At 40.2% G+C, this 15,983-nt stretch overlaps 1 protein-coding gene across 1 annotated transcript in view; it reads left to right on the forward strand.

Moving 5' to 3' along the window:
- Positions 1–466: 466 nt before the first annotated feature.
- The window catches only part of GABRR3 (gamma-aminobutyric acid type A receptor subunit rho3), a 46,186-nt gene continuing 30,669 nt past the window's right edge, over positions 467–15,983 (forward strand). Inside the window, 2 exon segments of the mRNA XM_045785660.2 lie at positions 467–591; positions 10,427–10,536. Coding sequence (XP_045641616.2) covers positions 467–591; positions 10,427–10,536 — 235 coding nt within the window.

Raw genomic sequence — 15,983 nt, forward strand, 5'->3', positions numbered from 1 at the left:
AAATGTATAATTAAAATTAAATTAATCATCTTTGTTCTTTTTAAGCATATTATTTTGCCAGATCATTAAATATATTCAAATGACATCGTGTTGGATTAAAGGGATTTATTGCCTAACGTCTCTTCTTTGTCTGCCAAGGACTGGAGCTGAGAGTTTATTGAGTAGGGGATCAAGCATCCCACTAAGAACCTTCCCTGGAAAGAGGGACGAAAGGATGGAAACTGAAAATGAAAAGATCTGCTTTGTTTTTCCCTAAACTGCTGATGAGCCAGACAGATGTTTGCCTGCAAGTGACGTGAACCTATTTAATCTACTAAAACAAAAGACACCGCATTGAAGGCAATGCCTCTCCCTTTGCCTTGATACCTTTACTTGGCGCCCTATTTCCGTTTAAAGAGACGCATGAAGAAGCACTACTGATCCCAGCACTGGTTGCATCCATTTACATTCCTTTCTTTTGGAAGAGATGATCCTGGCTTCCCAGCTGGTCTTCTTCGCCTGCATCCGGATCACCCTGAGGCCAGATGCTTTTGCTGCTTCTGAGATTGAGAAGTCCCACCAGCGGTGCTCCTCTTCAATGAAGAGAACCCGGTAAGATAGAGTATAGTCTCCACAGTCATTGCCCTCCCTCACCAGCTGCCTCAGACCTATGGGGAACCTAGAAACAGATCTCTGATGGTATCACATATTTGTGGGTGATTGTCTCCCGCGATAGCATTCACCCATCAAAATTAATCACCTCTGGGTAGCTTCCGGAAGAGCAGAGAATCCTGGCTCTCGGCTGGCAATTGTATGCTTATTTTTGGAGAAAACAAGGGCTCGTGTAGGGATCTTCTTTCAGGGAATGTATTTCTTCAAAGAATAATGCATTTATTACTAATAATGACACATGTTGAAAATTTCCCCAAATTTCTTTGAGTAGAAATTGGTCTAAGCATCAACTTCTGATGTCGAGGACTTCAAGAGGAGATAGTCCATATATCAATACTATAGTCATGAAAAGCACTAAAGGCATGTGTTGCCTTTCAAGGTGAGTTTCCATACCTTTGAAATATTATCCCAAATGTCAGGACATCGTCGTTATTATCTTATCATCAATAATTGAGAGCATGTGTGCACGTGCTAGCAGAGTGTTCATCCTGCTTTACCGGGAACTCCATGCGTTTTAGCACCAAGTGTCCCAGGCAAACAGGGATGGTTAGTCACCGTACCACGCAAATGCCTGCAATAACCAAAAAGGGACCTCTTGTCTTGGGGAAAGTCTCTCCTTTTCACCAAGCACAAGATTTTCAAAAATACCCAGGAGGGGAAATTGAGGAGTGAAGGTGAGTTATATCACCCAGCCAACCCTGGCAATCAAGGAGGTGACAGCTGTTTCAGCCAGATTGCCCTCACTTCCTGAATATTTATGAGGCAATCCCTATAAGATGGGGAAAGTGAACATAAAATTTTAATAAATCCTTGTGAAGTCTCAGGTTTAATGACCAGAAACAAAAGAGGTGGCGGGGGAGGGAAAATTTACTAGACTCCTGATTTCTGCTCTGCTCCTGAAATCAAGAGCCACCTCCCACACATTTCCATGCTTCTGTTCCCCCACCCAGATCTGAGATATGTTTTGTCCAGTTCAGCCACTTTCTGAGTTTTCTTCAAGGCAATTAGACAAGCAATATTTGGGAAACCTGAGGTTACACCACCAGACTGAGGAAAAGGGAGATTGTCGTAGGAGCTAACCCGTCACACTGACCCACGACCAGTGGTAGAATTGCTGTAGAAAAATCTACTATGTGTATTTTGTAGGTGTTATTTAAGGGACAAGAGGAGAACATCATCTCTTTGTGGTGAGGTGTGAATTTTTTTTTTCTTATGTTGGAGATCTCAATGTTAGACCTTATTTATTTATTTTTTTTAAAGATTTTATTTATTTATTTGACAGAGAGAGAGACAGCCAGCAGGAGAGGGAACACAAGCAGGGGGAGTGGGAGAGGAAGAAGCAGGCTCATAGCGGAGCAGGGAGACCGATGTGTGGGGCTCGATCCCAGGACCCGGGATCAAGCCCTGAGCCGAAGCAGACACTTAAACGACTGAGCCACCCAGGCACCCCTGTTAGACCCTATTTAAACAAAGAGGGAACCTCAGGGTGTCTGCTACATGGGGCCAAGCCTGTCTTGTTTTCAATTCTCCACATCTTAAGTAAGGTACCCCGCAGCCAGCCGTAAGCTAGAATATGAGTCATTAAAATTTCTATCCGTGTCTTTTGTTCTGCAAAGAAAAATCCTCTAGGGCACTAGGGATTGAGTAAACCACCCACCCTGGTTCAAAAGTAGCCACTTAGGGGGCGCCTGGGTGGCACAGCGGTTAATCGTCTGCCTTCAGCTCAGGGCGTGATCCCGGCGTTCCGGGATCGAGTCCCACGTCAGGCTCCTCTGCTAGGAGCCTGCTTCTTCCTCTCCCACTCCCCCTGCTTGTGTTCCCTCTCTCGCTGGCTGTCTCTATCTCTGTCGAATAAATAAATAAAATCTTTAAAAAAAAAAAAAAAAGTAGCCACTTAGAATGAAAGACAGTCATTTTGCCTGAGTGAACCGAGTAATCTAACCAGCCAATTTCTGAGCTGTCACTCACCAGTCTTTCAGGTAGATTTGAAGGCATTTTTGACAAAAACACAGAAGTTACTAATATTAGGGTAGTTTCTAGAGTAAGGAGCCCAGAATTCTTCAGACCTTAGTATGTGAATAAATACTGTGAGTTTCTTTGCCCCACAACCAATCTGATTATCAGCAACTAAATAAGTAATGAATCAGTTAATTAATAATCCATTCTTTTATAACCCAAGAGAACTAATAGAATGAACATGGAAGGCATGCTCTTTCTTTAAAAACTGTGAAGTGGATGGATTTACATTACCGGGCATTCATGTGCATTATTTTGAGCCGGTTTTCATATAATCAGTCCCTTAAATGCTTTGCTATTAATTATTTTCTTTCAGAATATAATCTTACTCTTCACCCAGAAATTCCCCTTTTTATCCAAATATTGTTAAAATCATTTACCTAACAATACCCTTTGTTTCTTAAAAACAACAACAGGAGAAGGGGAACTGGCAGATAAAGTAAATTTTGGCAGGTGAAAAATGTCCCCGTTTTGCCTAGGAAAGAGATTTGGCTCCCTGGTGATGCAAAGAGGATTAGACATATAGACTCATTGAATATTTATTCATTCTTCCAACAGTTGTATTGAGTGACCTTTATATGCCAAGTGCCGGTCTGGGATTAAGGATGCTAGGGGAACAATATACTTTCTCTGGCCTCAAGAATAGTGAGTGTGGAGTCCACCTAAATTGGCTTGCAAGAGCCAAGTGTTACCACTTTCAGGAAATCTATTTGCTAGCTGTTGAAAATAAACATTAAAAATTAAATTATGAATAATTTATAAACATACAATTAAATAATTATTTCTTAAAAAGGTAATAAGGGGTGCCTGGGTGGCTCAGTCAGTTGAACAGCCGCCTTCAGCTCAGGTCATGATCCCGGGGTCCTGGAATCGAGCCCCTTATCGGGCTCCCTGCTTAGCAAGGAGCCTGCTTCTCCCTCTCCCTCTGCCTGCTGCTCCCCCTGCTTATGCTCTCTCTCTCTCTCTCTGCCTGTCAAAGAAATAAATAAAATCTTTTTTTAAAAAAAAGGTAATGAGGGGTGCCTGGGTGGCACAGTCGTTAAGCGTCTGCCTTTGGCTCAGGGCGTGATCCCAGCGTTCTGGGATCGAGGCCCACATCAGGATCCTCTGCTAGGAGCCTGCTTCTTCTTCTCCCACTCCCCTGCTGTGTTCCCTCTCCCGCTGGCTGTCTCTGTCAAATAAATAAATAAAATCTTAAAAAAAAAAAAAGGTAATGAATACTTAAAACTCACCACTTCCTTATTCCTTTACCGTGTTTTACTATTATCTCATTCTTTGGGTTATTTACATCTGTCCTGTCTGTAAGGTAGAAATCCTATCTATTACATTAAATCATGTTAAATTATGTTATGTTATGTTATGTTATGTTATGTTATGTTATATTTTACGGCACTATACTATGGGCTATGCACATCTCTGTCATGTCAGTACCTTGAAATCAGTCACACGGGAGTATTTACATCATGGAAATAAGCAAACACTACAAATAGGGCTGTTTTTTGTTTTTGTTTTTGTTTTTTTTCCTGGAGAACAATTTGCTAAACATTTACCAGCACATCTGTGAGCCTAACGTAAAAGCCAGGAGGGTCCTAGGGGTGGCAAGTCCACGTGCTCCTGCAGAAGACAGAAGCCAGTGACACTGGTTGTGCCAGCTACAGACTGGGTGCTCCTCTGGGGGCCGTAGCTGTCAGGTCCAGCCTTTCCTTGTTGTAAGAAAACTTGAGCCCGGTGTTGCTAGATTCTTTGATTTTATAGAAGACACAGGAAAGTAAGATTTTCATGTGAAATTTGCCAATTTAATATAACATGTGGGCTATCAAAAAAAAAGTATCTGCATCCCAGCTCCTAATCTGGTCTAGTTTCCTTATTTCACAGTTGAGGAACCTGAGGCCTCATCACTGAACTCGTGATCAGATAGAGACCCAAGTAAGACACAGGAACTGTCGGGTCTCGAGTGGCGCCTTCTCTCTGGGAGGCTGGTCCACAGAAATGTTCATCTGTATGGGGTTTTTTTCTTTATAAGAGATGGACTGTTGACTAAAGTCAGCTACGTCTTCCCAGAATTGGGGAGTTTAGGAGCAGTTTGGTTAAAGCCACAAGAATTGTTCTATGCACTATATCCTCCCTAAGAAAGAGCAAAAACATCAGGGACCTAGATATAAACATTGGATCCAGAAGTATGAGGTTGTCTTAGGGATCAGAAACTGGGTCACCTAACTTTCCTACTTTATCGCGTTCTTCGATTTGTATCTACGTAGCCCAATAGAACATTTTTGCTTCATTTGGTATTTTTCTAAAGGAATATTTTTTTATACAAAATTTTTTAAATGTTGCCTACACATTATTTGAGACTGTTGGGTTTCTGTGTGTCCTGGTTCATAATAGAGATCCAGTGAGAAAAAAAGTCCATGTTAAGCAGCAGGACATGCTTCTAGAATGACAAGGAGAATGGAATGATAAGGTAGAGAGCGATGCCTGAATCCTTCTTTGGAAAAGATCCAAGATGGCAAGTCCATCTCGTTCGAGATAATTTATGAAGCATTTATTATACAAAGTCAATAATGGAATGTTACATGGAAATATTACAAAGAATCTCAACTATGCTCTCCCTTTTCCAAGTTCTAATCCTATTCATATAGCTCCATGATTTTTCATGTTTAAAATTATAGTATAGAAACTATTTTATATTTTCTTAACTTAATCATTTTCTACATTGTTTCACAAACATTATAATGGTTGGTGATTTTAATCACTCCATATTATTACTTTGAATTAAAGGACCAATTATTGAACACTTATTTTCGAATTTGCAGTTGTGAATCACAGCAGTAAATATTTTTATGCATGTAATTTTCCCTGTACCAATAAAAATTATAATATTACTGGAAATGAATTATGAGTCAAAGCATATGAATTAGCTCTTGAAATTGATTTCTAAAAGGGTTTTCCCAATATTTGTGCTGTCACCCACAAAGTATAAATGTTTCCATTTTGTCATACCCTTTTAACATGGTTGGCTACTGAGATTTTGTGTTTGGGGCTCACTTAACAGGTATAAAATGGTACTGGTCTTACTTGGTATCTCACTGTTAACTCTCTAGATTAAATGTTTTTCCTTTTTATTTTTTAAAGGTTTATTTATTTAAGAGAGAGAGAGAGAGGGAGTGGACATGCTTACACATGCAGGAGGAGGGCCAGGAGGAGAAGGAGAGAGAATCCAAGCAGAATCCCCCCCTGAGACCAGAGCCTGACACGGGGCTGGATCCCAGCGCCCCGAGGTCATGACCTGAGCTGAAGTCAAAAGTCAGATGCTTAACTGAATGAGTCACCCAGGCCCCCCTAGATTAAACATTTTTTACAATATGCTTGTTAATTATATCCTTCCTTGGGTAAATAATCTATTCATGTCAGCCTACTTGTTTTCAACTAGTTTCTAGTAAACTAATCAAATATATAGACCCTTGGGAAAGCACTTTTGTAAAGTAACCTGCTGAGTGTTAGTGGCTCAATTAAAATGAGTTTGTGTCATTCCATTTATTTAATCCCAATACATCAGAATGACTTAGATGTATTTACTTTTCCTCATCTGGTTCTAGTACTTTTTTTTTTTTTAAGATTTTATTTATTTATTTGACAGAGATAGAGACAGCCAGCGAGAGAGGGAACACAAGCAGGGGGAGTGGGAGAGGAAGAAGCAGGCTCATAGAGGAAGAGCCTGATGTGGGGCTCGATCCCAGAACGCCAGGATCACGCCCCGAGCCGAAGGCAGATGCTTAACCGCTATGCCACCCAGGCGCCCCTGGTTCTAGTACTTTTTAATTCTTTGCCTAATATGTCCTCCTCAAAGACTCCCTTAATGTCCCTAAAACCACTCAAAACCCAGTCTTTTCTTCCCCCACTTTCTTAGTCACAAAATTATAATAGAGTTTCTAACAACAAGAAGAGGCGGAGCGTGGAAATAGGTTTCGTTTCATCCAGGAAGGAAAAGATTCTAACTCAAAGGGAAAAGTGGTAGCTATTACCAAGACTTACACCTACTATTTCTCACACAATGTTTGTTACACTTTGTGGGCAAAGACAAAGACTGAGAATGCTCACCTAAGTGTCTTCCATGAACTGAGATTTCTTTGCTCTATCCCATCAGGACTCAGCCTTTTAGAAGACCCTCTCCTCAGACAGAAGTTATCCAAAAGCTTTCTTTCAGTATCTACTAAAAATGAAGTTGCTTTTTCTAGAAGAGGAGAGAGGGAAGAAGACACAAAGTGGTTTAAAATGAGAATATATATTGAATTAGACCAGAAAGCCCTGAGCTAAACCTGATGCTCCATCATCTATCAACCCCCTTATTAAGCATGTTTGCTCCTCTTGCCTTTGTTCTATTTTGGTCTTCGCTTTGTTAACCTTTATATATATCTTTTTATTTTATAAGCCAGGGTCTTCAAGCTAGGGCACCTATACTTCTGAGAGTACCTGTACTCCTACAGGTACGTGCAAGCTATCAGAGGGGCATGAGGGCACAGATGGTTTTAAAACAATCAATTTCTGGATCTGTGACTTCCTCTGACCTCGTTCTTAGAATTAATCTGCCTGGAAACTTGTCTGCAGTCTTCACGACGGCTCTGTCTCATTTGGCAAAATAAAGGCATACCTCTCCCTCCTCCTGAATATGACCTTGTGTATGACCCCAGTGCATAAAATCCTCCTAGGTACAAAGAGATTATAAATATTGTTGTTGGGGGAGTGGGTGACTCTAGTGTAAATAACACATCGTCTTCCAAACTAGGTGATTTTTTTTCTTTGTTTTCAATAAAATCGAAATAAGAACCTAATTAATTTGTCAGGTTACAAGTCACTAGAAATAATTATTGATGATAGATCACAATGTGAGTTTTGGAAAGTAAGTAAGAAAGAATTTAAATAATTAAGTTACATTGCTAAAACAACGCTGAAACAAAATTTCTTCAAATTTCATGTATGTAAAAGTGTATTTAATATTTTCATCTATAAAAGTAAAGAAGAGGGATAGAATTTATGCTAGATCTGGTTTCATTCTAGCAGGATGATATCCATATACATGATGTAATTGGGGAAAATGTACAATTGTTTCATCAAGAAATACATTTCCAATAAATTTGATTCATAACTTTAATAAGTATCAACATTTAAATGAGTTATGTTTTGCTCCATTTGTAATACTCATAGATGCTAAAAAAGTTCATTTCAAAGTGTATACATATATTCTTGCAAAGAAATACGATGAGGTGATAAAATTCTATGAAGAAAATAAAATGAAAATACAAGTTCAAAGAAAACAAGGACTGATATAAAATTTCGTATTTTTAAAGGGGAATTTATTTCATGTATTTTTTTAAAGATTTTATTTATTTGAAAGACAGAGTGAGCACAAGTGGGAGGTGGGGTTGCAAGGAGAAAAAGAGAGAAGCACACTGCCTGATGAGCAAGGAGCCCAGCGTGGGCTGGCATCATGACCCGAGCCAAAGGCAGATGCTTAATCGACTGGAGCCAGCCAGGCGCCCCTATTTCGTGTATTTTAAAATGCATAATGTGAGTATTTAGATTCACTGAATACATTAAGAGGAGGAATATGAGTTTTCTTTTAAATTATCAATATTTAAGTAATTTAAAATTTTATAATGAGAAAATTATAGACATCTATTTAAATGTGTGAGTACATAGATTTTCAAAATTCTTTTAGAGGGTATATAAGCCACATAATCCTTTGTGCAAAATAGATAAGGTACAAATAAAGTCAAAAATAAATAAGTATGGGACAGCTCACTGTGCATCAGAAGAGCCGTCCAGGTAAGAACAGGTGTGTGTACTTTTGGTACCGCCAAGAGTGCTCCTTAAGAGGCTCTGCGTTCAGTGTTCTTGGGATTGTCAATTAAGATTTATCCTTTCCTCCAATCTCATGATGCTTCTGAAAATGTATGCTTCTGAAAAGACACATGAGTGATGGCCATTTAGTTGTATTATATTACCAAAGGAGTTCACAAATTTTCATGAGTTTTCACCCAAAGTTACATTTGATTTTTCCTAAGATAATAATAATTAGCTAGCTCATATTCAATGTCTACTATTTTCCAGACCGGTGGTTCTCCTAAGAAATTGTCATAAATGCAAACTCTGCACATGGGTCCCAGCAAACCAGGTGATTCAGATGCATGCCAAAGAAGATAATATTTAATATTTATCAAACATCCTGGCGTGAGGCCTTGAACATAGTAGGCATTTAATAAACATATTAGCTGCTATTACTTTTTCAATAAATAGTTCATCCCAGCTCCTTAAAAGAAATGTTCTAATTAATTTAAGATCCTTGGAAGAAATAGTCCTATGTATTCAATTATTCGTAGGATATATTGACTTCACATGTTTAGAATCCAACTCATCGTCTTCTACCCAAAACAGATTTCGTCCTCCAATTTTCCCTTTTCTCTCAATGGCAAAAATAAATCCCTGAAGGCCTCGACCAGATACGTCCCCCTTGAAAAACCGTTCTGGAGGCTGCTGGGTTCCCATACACCTGGGCATAGGTCTTCATCCAGCTGCTTCAGGATGTGAAATCCTCACCGTCAAAGTCATTTTACTGAGCTAAGAAATTGCACCCACAAGCCATATGTTAAAGTTCACCCTGCTTTTCTGGAGAAGACATTTATTAAGGCAAAAGCATATCAGGAACTCAGAGTAACTAGAATTCACTTAGTAGACCCTCAGTGTCTGGTGGTGTTGTTGCTGCTGCGGCTGATGATGATGATGACAGTGAGGACGGCCGGCATCTTTCTCTGGAAGGCGCTGAGCAAGGCCGCTAGCTGGCACCCAGGACTAGAGGATCGCTCCATTCCAGGGGAGCTGTGCTTCCACAGACATCCTGCCTCCACACGCAGCAAACCACTCGGAAGTATGGATCCCAGGACAAAAAACGAGTCCAGGAGATCCAGCAACTTTCCCGAGTCTACAGACCCAGGGAGTAACAGAGTGACTCCCAGATCAGACTCTGGAAACACCCGAGAGACCACTCCCCACTTTGCCTTTACCCCAGAGAACTGCAGACGAAAATTAACTTCACCTACTTCACAGTTCAACCAGAGATCAAGTTCAATCAATTGTCAGATCCATCCATTTTCCCTTTGGATTCCCATTGCCACCCCTAGAACCTGCTACAGACATTCTGCTCTCATCTCAACTTTCTCCCATGCTTTCTGAGCATTTTGTCTTTGTAAAGCACTATTTTCATCAGTTTACAGTTTTGCAGTGTTTTTTGTTTTTGTTTTTATTTTTGTGTTTGTTTTACTGTCTTAGTGCAGAAGTAGTTTGACTTCAGTGACCCCAAGAATGACTTAAGTAACATGTTTAATGCAGATTCCTAGGCCCCGTTTCCTTGGGTTCTGGTTTAGGTGATCTGGGGTGGGGTGCATGGATCTAAGGTGGGAGCGACGAGGGTTTTTTTCCTGGTCTAACAACCATATTCTGAGAAACATTACCTGCCAAAGCATTACATCCAGACTTGGTTTATCGTCTAAGTTGCTCCAAATTTTGGGTTACCTTACCTGCCCACCCTTACATAATAAAGAGTGAACGTTGGCAGATCTTTAGCTCTGTGTAGCATAAGCCGAGAAAGTGAGCTTTTATGTGTGCATTTCAGAGGATACCAGCTTGAACGCAGAAGGCTAACCTAAATCAAAATACCCAGAAGCTTGTATATCTCAAAAGTATTTCCCCCCCTTTGGAGGGATAGCAAACAAGAAGCCAGAATGAGGAAGGACGACAGTACCAATTGGCTCCGGCAATCCGAGCAACTTCTCCATATACAGGACCATGACTTTGCAATGAGACCTGGATTTGGAGGTGAGTATTATCTTTACAAACCTCTTATGTCACAATCCCTTGTACTGTCAAAATGAAGTTGAAAAGTTGAAGCAATTAAGATCAAAACACAAGTAAAGACCAATTAGAAAAAAAAAAAAAACCTTTTACAATGATCTCTTGAATGAGAACTGATACATTTTAAATTGATCAAAAAAGATAAATATCTTTACTAAATATCTATGCTATTTACTAATTATAAATAGTGTGTGTTCAATAAATAGTGAATGGGTATAAAATGCCTATACAGCAACTTATTCTTTCAACTAAAACCTGTAAATTGGATTCTGTGATGATAGTCATAAAATCTTATTGAATAACTTTATAAGCTGAAATGTCTGGCTTTGATGAAAGGAATAACACACCAAATGCCATGGCTCCCTATGAAACCACCCTGCTCAGGTTTTTCGTTTTATCACTTCCGGCACCTTCTGGAATGTTGGAGTGCCAGGCACTATTCCACCCTCCCAGTGCCTCGTAAGCAGGCACTATCATGCTTCCTAATATTCCAGTGTGGAGACTGGGGCGTAGAGAGGGGAGGAGCTTTGCTCAAAGCCACAAAAAAGCAACAGTGGTGGAACCCAGATGCAAGGGCAGGTAAGCAGGACAGAGGGAGGCCATATAAGGACACACTTGGAACAAGGCCTTTCCTGCCCTCAGATTGTTTAGCGTGCTTCCAGTTGCATCCCTGAGGTACCAAGTTTTCCAGAGACGCACAGGATGTGGTGGAATCAAGCAGTTCATCTGAACTCTCCACTTTACTGCTAAGTCCATCAGGGGACTTCAGTCACTGACCTAAGTCTCCACTCCCACCATTCCTGAGCTAACAACTTTTCAGAATACTAGAGGTGTGGCTATAGCAGAAGTGAGTGTGAGGCTGAGGAAGCAGGAACCCTCAGGTGTAGACCAGGGGCAGCTTTTTCATAAACAACTCATACTTTACATTTTCTGCGTGGGGTGGGGGAAACGTGACACTCGCTCTGTTGTGGTTGCGACCAAGGGAAGCACAGCAGGCGTGTAGGTACCTCAGAGAACTCACTTGTTAGCAGGTAAAATAAAACTGCAGGTCAGGTAGTTGTGATGTTGAGGGATGTTTGTTGTTTTTTAATTTCATGGAATCCATTGGGTTGCAATTCTAAGGGTCTGGCTTTGATTTTATTAGACTCGTGACTAAACCATTAACAAGCATCAAAGTCACCTGGGGGATTCTTAACACCAGAGGGCTGTGCCCCACCCCCACACACCCAGGTTTCTCTAGATCTGGGTGGGGCCAACAGTTTGCGTTTCTAACCAACACCTGGGCGATGCTGATACAGCTGGACTGAAAATCACATTTGATATTAGCTGAATTAGATTATCGGATCAGATTAAATCTTGGGGCGTTTCATTTTTTGTTTTTCCAGAGCATTTATCACATTTATTGAACTTAACTTAGGATTTTAGAAGCCTCGAAATTAATCAGGTTTAAAAATGTGTTCGTGTTTTACTTCGGAACTTCTTTATCTTGTTTTCTTCACATCACTGCTCCTCAGATGTGTCTTCCTTACTGGAATTCTCCCAAAGATGCCTGAGCCCTCAACTACCATTCCCAACAGACAGTTTTCTTTCCGCCAACCAAAGTTTGCCCAAAGTTTGGATAATATACTGTACAGCTATCACGCAATTATTCTGTACCTTGGTCTCCATGATTCTATAAAAACTTTCTGCAGTCTCCCCTCCCAACATTTAGTTGGAGAAAATTTTACGAAGATAAACTTGCCCTGCCGTGGGCCTTTTTAGGCACTAGAGGGCGCCAGTCGCACGGGAATGGCTTGGACCTGCCCTCTCCTGAACAGCAATTAGAAGCTCAAAATGATGTATGCTCTTCAATACCGATAAAAAAGCTGCCCTAATTCCTGTCAGTTTAGGTTCTTCAATTAAGTGAATTTCTATCGTAGAGGAAAGGGTTTCTACGGGTCTATTTTAGACCATTGAAAGCCAGAAAGATTGAGAGAAAAATGGCTGTCCTTGAATTTGGACCTTGAAACAAGCACTCTAGAAAGGCTTTATCACTCAAAGTGGTTCAAGGACAGGCAGTAGCATCACCTGGGAGCTAGTTAAAAATGCAGAAGCTCAGGCCCCACGCTCAGACTTTCTGAATCAAAATCTGCATTTTAATAAGATCCCAGGTGATTTGAATACACTTCACAATTTGAGAAACACTGTTGGAGATGATTAAGTGAGGACCCTCTGCTATTTACCTTTAAACACTTAAATCTTCATTCTCCCTCCCCGATATCATCCCTGGTCCCCCAGAAAAACAAAATTGACCTTAAATTTCCACTTCTTTTGATCTGCTGGAGATACATGTTAAGATTTTATTTTGAGTGGGAATGCTTTTTTAAAAAGCAATTATTTTTCCTGAGGCTACGCTGTGGGGTTATTAAAAATGCAATTGAAACGTGCTACTTAGTGTCAGGTGGCAAATCATTCCACGATGAAGAAATTCTTTCTGACAATCATGGACTGGGGCTAAATGGTGTCCAAATGTCTTATGCGTTCAGTCAGCTCAGGCAGAAAAATCCATAAATTCAGGCAGAAGTGTCAGCCTGGTAGCTCTGTGAAAAACAGTCCTTAACCTTCTCTTGTCTTGGTCAGAACAGCTTCTTCTACCAGTGACCCATTTCTCTGTTCTCTCAAGGCTGCCTTCCTGGGGAAATCAGGCGGCAGGATATACAAGACAGGCTTTAATTTATCTTCTCCTTCTTTATACTTGTCCATAACATAAACACACGCGCGTACTTCTTTCCTCTTGAGCTAAATGTAACTTCAGCACTTCTCCTGCCTTAATGTGTTTTCCTAATTAGCTTTAACGTTAAAACCAGCTGCTACTGCAGTGTTTTTTACTTTTATAAAGCATTAGAAGATTAATTGACTCATTATGTGGAAACAGGAGGATATAAATTTAGGGGAGCTTTTTGTTTAACTTGGGTTATAAATTGCAGCTCATTTTCTTTATGTTTTTCCTACCCTTTACATCTCTCATCACTGAGGGCTTTTTTGTTTCAGTCTTAGAGATGATGATTTCTTTGTTTCTTTAAAGTGAAATCAATTGAGCATCTAGATACCGGCTCCTGAGTCAAGACAAAAGCTAACGTTGTGTAAGCCGCCTGTATAATCTGTGTTTGTCAAACAAGAGGACTAGCCTGGGAGCCAGAGGGACCTGGCTATATTCCTGCATTAACTAGCCTTGGGTTTCAGGCAAGCTCGCTAACATCTCCGAGTGAGTTATGTCATATGTCAAATGGAGCTAACATCGGTTTTACCTACCTACCTAACAAACGGCTGTAATGATAATATGAGATAGTATATTGTATAATGTATTTTAAGTGCACTATACATGTAAGATATATGACTCTTATTTAACAACCCTTATCCAAGCATACATAAAAATAGACTGATGGTCTATCTTTATGCATACAAGAGAGACTACAGATGTGTGTGCTGCTACCTGGGTATTGATCCTGGGAAATCAACACGTAATGATAACGGTTAATGTTTATTTATTTTTACTATATGCCAAATGCTCTATATATGGAATTAATGCGAGTATTCGTGAAATTGTTATTATTTGTGTCGTATACGTTACTGGTCAGTAAGATGTGTGAAGGGGGTTAGGTTAAGGACTTGACACACATTCTTTCATTTAGTCTCACAGCAAGGCTATTAGGTAAGGACCATAGATTATTTCCCCATTTTACAGATAAGCAAACTGAGAGGAATTAAGGGATTTATGGAAGTTTGGCTTTAATTCGGGTTTAGGAGCTAGAAATTTCATGATTTTTAATCCATCTGCTTTAGTACGACCTTCTCTCTGAGACTGAGCTCCTTATCCATAAAAAGAATGATATTTAGAACTATATCCAGCTCCAACGTTCTGTAATTTTGCATCTTGCCTTTACATGGCCCTCGCCCTCCACACTGTCCTCGAGATGCATAGATTCCTAGACCCCGGAGTAAGGTACACTTGGGCATGGAATTCAAAGGAGCCAAAAATGAGGTCAGATGGCATCTGAGGGCAAACACTTTTCTTCAGACTGGAAGAGCTCGTTCCCCCAATAATAGAATAAATAGAAAGGAAGAAAAAAGAAATCGAGAATGTTTCCAGGAGTCCATTCCTAATGGACAAGCCATATTTTTACCCCACTCTTTACCCCAGACCAGTCTTCAAACAAGCCTGAGGGTCTAGTGCTTTCCAGCGGTGGCGTGAATATCTCCCTGTGCAGTGGCTTTATACCACAGCCCCAGCCTTGCACAAATAGTCATTAGCAACCGGGATCTGCTTACAAGTCACAAGATTCTACAGGGAAATTGTTCTCAGGTTTTGTCATAAAATAAGTGCTCTGTGAGAAGCACTTTTCATTTTCTAGTCAGGAGTGGACTGATTATCTAAGTGTTTGAGTGCACCATTGGGAATAGTAGCTTGCATTCCTACGAGCAGGTTTGCATTTCTGCTGAATCGCAGTAGCAATAACATTTACTTTGAGCCATTTCTTGAGCACCAATTAAGTTTACTAACTGTGTATTATTTCTAGTCTTCAAATAAGTCTCCAAGGTGAGTACTGCTACCAGGACTGTATAGGTGAGGAAACTAAGCTTAGAAATGTTACTTACTCTTGGGGCATCTGGGTGGCTCAGTCGTTAAGCATCTGCCTTCTGCTCAGGGCGTGATCCTGGCGTTACGGGATCGAGCCCCACATCAGGCTCCTCCGCTGGGAGCCTGCTTCTTCCCTTCCCACTCCCCCTGCATGTGTTCCCTCTCTCACTGGCTGTCTCTCTCTCTGTCAAACAAATAAAATCTTTACAAAAAAAAAAAAAGAAAGAAAAAGAAATGTTACTTACTCTGAATCACAGACAAGTGGTAGAGCTGGGTTCAAACTCTAGTCTGTGATTCTAACACCAGAATTTTAACCAGGACATTTCTGCTACATCTTTAAAACCTCGCCAAGCCTTTCAGTCCCTTGGACTATTGGAGTTAATGGGAACATTCACTCATCCTGAAGTGATCCTGAAAGGCCATGAATTTTTATTTTGATATCTCTACTAATTAAAGAAAAAAGTAAAAACAAAACAGAAGTATCAGAGCTGAACCCAGTAATAGAGTAATACTGAAGAGTTCCATAACCATAATTATCATTAAACTATTTTTAATGCATAAACATAATTATCATTAAACAATTTTTAAATACAATTGTCATAATTAATGTATGGAAAATAATTGATTCAATACTGTAGGAAGTCGTTGGTGGTTAAGATGCAAGCAAAGTGTTCCTAAAGCCTGGAGTGGGAAATGTATTTGAGTGACAAGGCCAGGTCCTGTCCAGCTGGAATCCCTGTAAGTAAGGAATGGTATGAGGGTATATCACAGAATATAAAAGGAAATCTGTCTT

Source organism: Ursus americanus, chromosome 4 (genome assembly GCF_024610735.1).
Source record: "Ursus americanus isolate L20-20 chromosome 4, mUrsAme1.1.p, whole genome shotgun sequence".
NCBI lineage: Eukaryota > Metazoa > Chordata > Mammalia > Carnivora > Ursidae > Ursus > Ursus americanus.